The following is a 3,282-nucleotide window of genomic DNA, read 5'->3' as shown; positions in this document are numbered from 1 at the left end:
AGAGTGCAATCCCACTAATTACAGGTATAAACCTGAACTTGTAATCTGGATAGAGTAACTGCAGATTTCTCAATAGTTCAGTGTAGGTTTTCTCTTTTTCATTGATCTTCAGCTGTATGCTGGGCAGCTGATTTTCACAACTGTACACAGTTTCTGTTCTTTTTTCCAAATCATTATATTAGATCAGCTATGCTTATATTTTCTTGAGGTTTTCACTAGGACATTCCAACAGTACTCCTTTTTATTATGAGAGGCTATGGCTTCTACCACACTGTGGGTTCTTATTTCTTTATCCTTGGGGTTATCCTTCTGATGGATTTCATTATATAGTGTCCTAGCTACAACATCATGTCTCATCGGTAAATAATACCATGATGACATTTTCAGATAACTGCTTATGATGTGGGTGATATCTTTGGTGTTAACTCCACAAAGCCTCCATGCATATATATGTATACATATGTATGTATGTGTGTATGTATGTATGCATGTGTTTGTATTTTATGTATATGTATGTATATGTGTGTGTGTGTATGTGTGTATGCATGTATGTATGTATGTATGTATGTATGTATGTGTGTATGTATATATGTATGTATGCATGCATGTATGTATGTATGTATGTATGTATGCGTGTATGCATGTGTGAATGTATTGAATGTATGTATTAATATATATTGGTTAAAGTTCATACACCTGAAAAGATGCACATTCTAAAACATCAGAGCAGTAATATTTAGAAGGTTGTTTGTTAAGGCCAGTCAAAACCTATAAAGCTCTTAGCTGATAAGTGACCTAACAATCACTATTGGCTGGAGACACATAACCACTCTAAAACTGGATTATGTATAGCATACCTCCTCTTTTGAACAACACAAGTAGCTGGCTATACATAATTTAAATGCCATATGTAGCTGGCCATACATAAATGGAGGCTCTTAGAATAACCAGGGCTGTGCTTCAACAGAGGCAAACAATGTAAGCTTTGCTTTCTGGAGTGTGCCACACTTTTCTAACTTGGTCCATATTGCTGAACTAAATTATCTTCCCAGCATTGTGCACAAGCACGAGTATAAATGCACATAACAAAAGTTGGAGATTGGTAAGCACTGGGAATTAGTAAGTGTTGGGGATTAGTAAGTGCTGTGAGTTGATAAGCATTAGGGATAGGTAATTGACGGTCCTGCTCATGGGGTTGGTTGGTGGCAGTGACCTTGGTACAGGCAGTGCAGAGTAGCAGCTGGTACTAAGGTGGTATATCTGGGTTGTCAGCAGTCAAAGGCCTTAAATTTGCCAAGAGGGCATACCTCTGGTAACAGCAATAAGATAAACCATATTTCTTGTTGATATAGAGGGAGAAGTATAGATGTCGGGGTAGTTGAGCAGAGGTCATCTGAACGTGCGATATAACAATATGTATACTGTATTTTAACGTGTATAAGGACCCCCTAATTTTTGGAGCTTAAAATTTGTAAAAAAGGTTTTGTAAGGGATTATAATACTATCCATGTATGATAAACTCCCATATTTTTTGAACCTCATTTCTGACAAAAAAGTCTTTCTTATATACATTAAAATATGGTATACACACACACACACACACACATATATATATATATGTATATATATATATATATATATATATATATATATATATATATATATATATATATATATATATATATATACTATAGACACACCTGTATGTATATGTAAATACATGCAAGCACATAGATATGCAAGTACACAAACCAAAAAAAATAAAAACACTCTACTGACCTGGGTTAATGATGTAAGTATCCCATGCCCAGGTGTTGGGCAGAAGGTCCTGAGTCAAGTGAGTTGCATTACTTTGATCACAGAGCATATTTTTTTTATTATACTCATAAGAGTTACATCCTGGATTTTGATGACAAGCATGACCACACTCCTTTAAGCTCACATTTTCCAGCCGCTCAAATGTATCATGCCCTGGTATGGAAGTGCTTTTAAGTATCAAAACATCATCTTTGGCTAGAAAAAAAGAAATACATTTTATACTCTCACACACACATGAAAAATTATATAGCAACCAATGCATAAATTGTTTTAAATGTACAATTTATTTAAAACAAATATGAGGTCAGCTGAAAAATTTAAACGTAGACCAAGATACTTTCATAGAATGTAATCAAATGAGGCTTATTTTTCAACATAATCCCCCTTTGTGGTCCACAAACTTCTGGTCTGGTAATGCTTGGGTCCTATTGTTGAAGAACAGCAGATATGACATCATCACTGCAATACTGGTTTTCAACCAAGTGTTTTTCCATGTTGGGGTATAGATGGTAGTCAGATGGGGCCAAGTAAGGAGAATAGTAAGGGTTATCAACCAGTTCAAAGCTGTAGTCATGCATAACAGCCATTGAAACCAAGGACTTATGAGCTGGACATTGTCCTGATGAAACAAGACCCCTCTTGATAGCCTTTTGTAACTGACTCAGCAAGTTGGCATATTATTCGCCATTGTGTAGCCCTTTTGAAGATAGTCAATAAACAAAATGCCTTTTGTATCCTGGAAAACTGAGACCATCACCTTCCTGCAGATGAAACAACCATGACCATCTTTGGAGAAGGTAAGGAGGGTGTTTCTACTGCATGGATTGTCTCTTTGTCTCTGACTCATAGTGAAACTAACACTCATTCTGGGTTAGGAAACCAGATGGATCTGCCTCAAACAATATCAGATTTTCCTGTGATGTGATTATCCTGGTGTAGTTTTGCTCAGATTTCAGAAGGTGTGGCACCCACCAAGCAGAAACCTTTGTCACGCCAAGCTCATTGTGCAGAATATTCTTTCACAGACAATACTAATAACATTGACTATTTGATTCATAGTTAGTCACCTGTCATCTATCACCATTTCTGATGTTCTTCACCCTTTCTTTACTACTAGTCATCACCTCCTCTCCCCTTCCCTCAAAATCATATTTATCAATCATCGCTCCACCCTTGATCACTATTCACCATAATCATCCACAAGCTGTCTAACCTCTCTCACTCTGCTCCCAAACACTTACAACCTCTACCCCATCCCACTCCTCTTAATCTATCCCCACTCTTCTATTCACATTTTACCTTTTGGACATGCTTGGATAACTTGTTACTACCATCTTTATCCCAGTTTCCAGCTCTGCCCTAATTACTCCTACCACCAATCTTTTAGGTAACCCTGTCAATGTCTTCACAGAAACAGTTGTGTGTGTGTGCATATATATATATATATATATATATATATATATA

The 3,282-nt window shown here is 36.5% G+C and overlaps 1 protein-coding gene across 1 annotated transcript in view; it reads right to left on the bottom strand.

Annotated features, from left to right (window-relative positions):
- Nucleotides 1–3,282, bottom strand: part of LOC106869390 (uncharacterized) — a 206,146-nt gene that overhangs the window by 14,232 nt on the left and 188,632 nt on the right. The window contains exon 87 of the mRNA XM_052970991.1: nt 1,780–2,013. Coding sequence (XP_052826951.1) covers nt 1,780–2,013 — 234 coding nt within the window. The remainder of the gene's footprint in view (nt 1–1,779; nt 2,014–3,282) is intronic.

This window comes from Octopus bimaculoides, chromosome 10, assembly GCF_001194135.2.
Source record: "Octopus bimaculoides isolate UCB-OBI-ISO-001 chromosome 10, ASM119413v2, whole genome shotgun sequence".
Lineage (NCBI taxonomy): Eukaryota > Metazoa > Mollusca > Cephalopoda > Octopoda > Octopodidae > Octopus > Octopus bimaculoides.
Note: the sequence above shows the minus strand (reverse complement) of the source record. Positions and strands in the feature narration are given on the sequence as shown.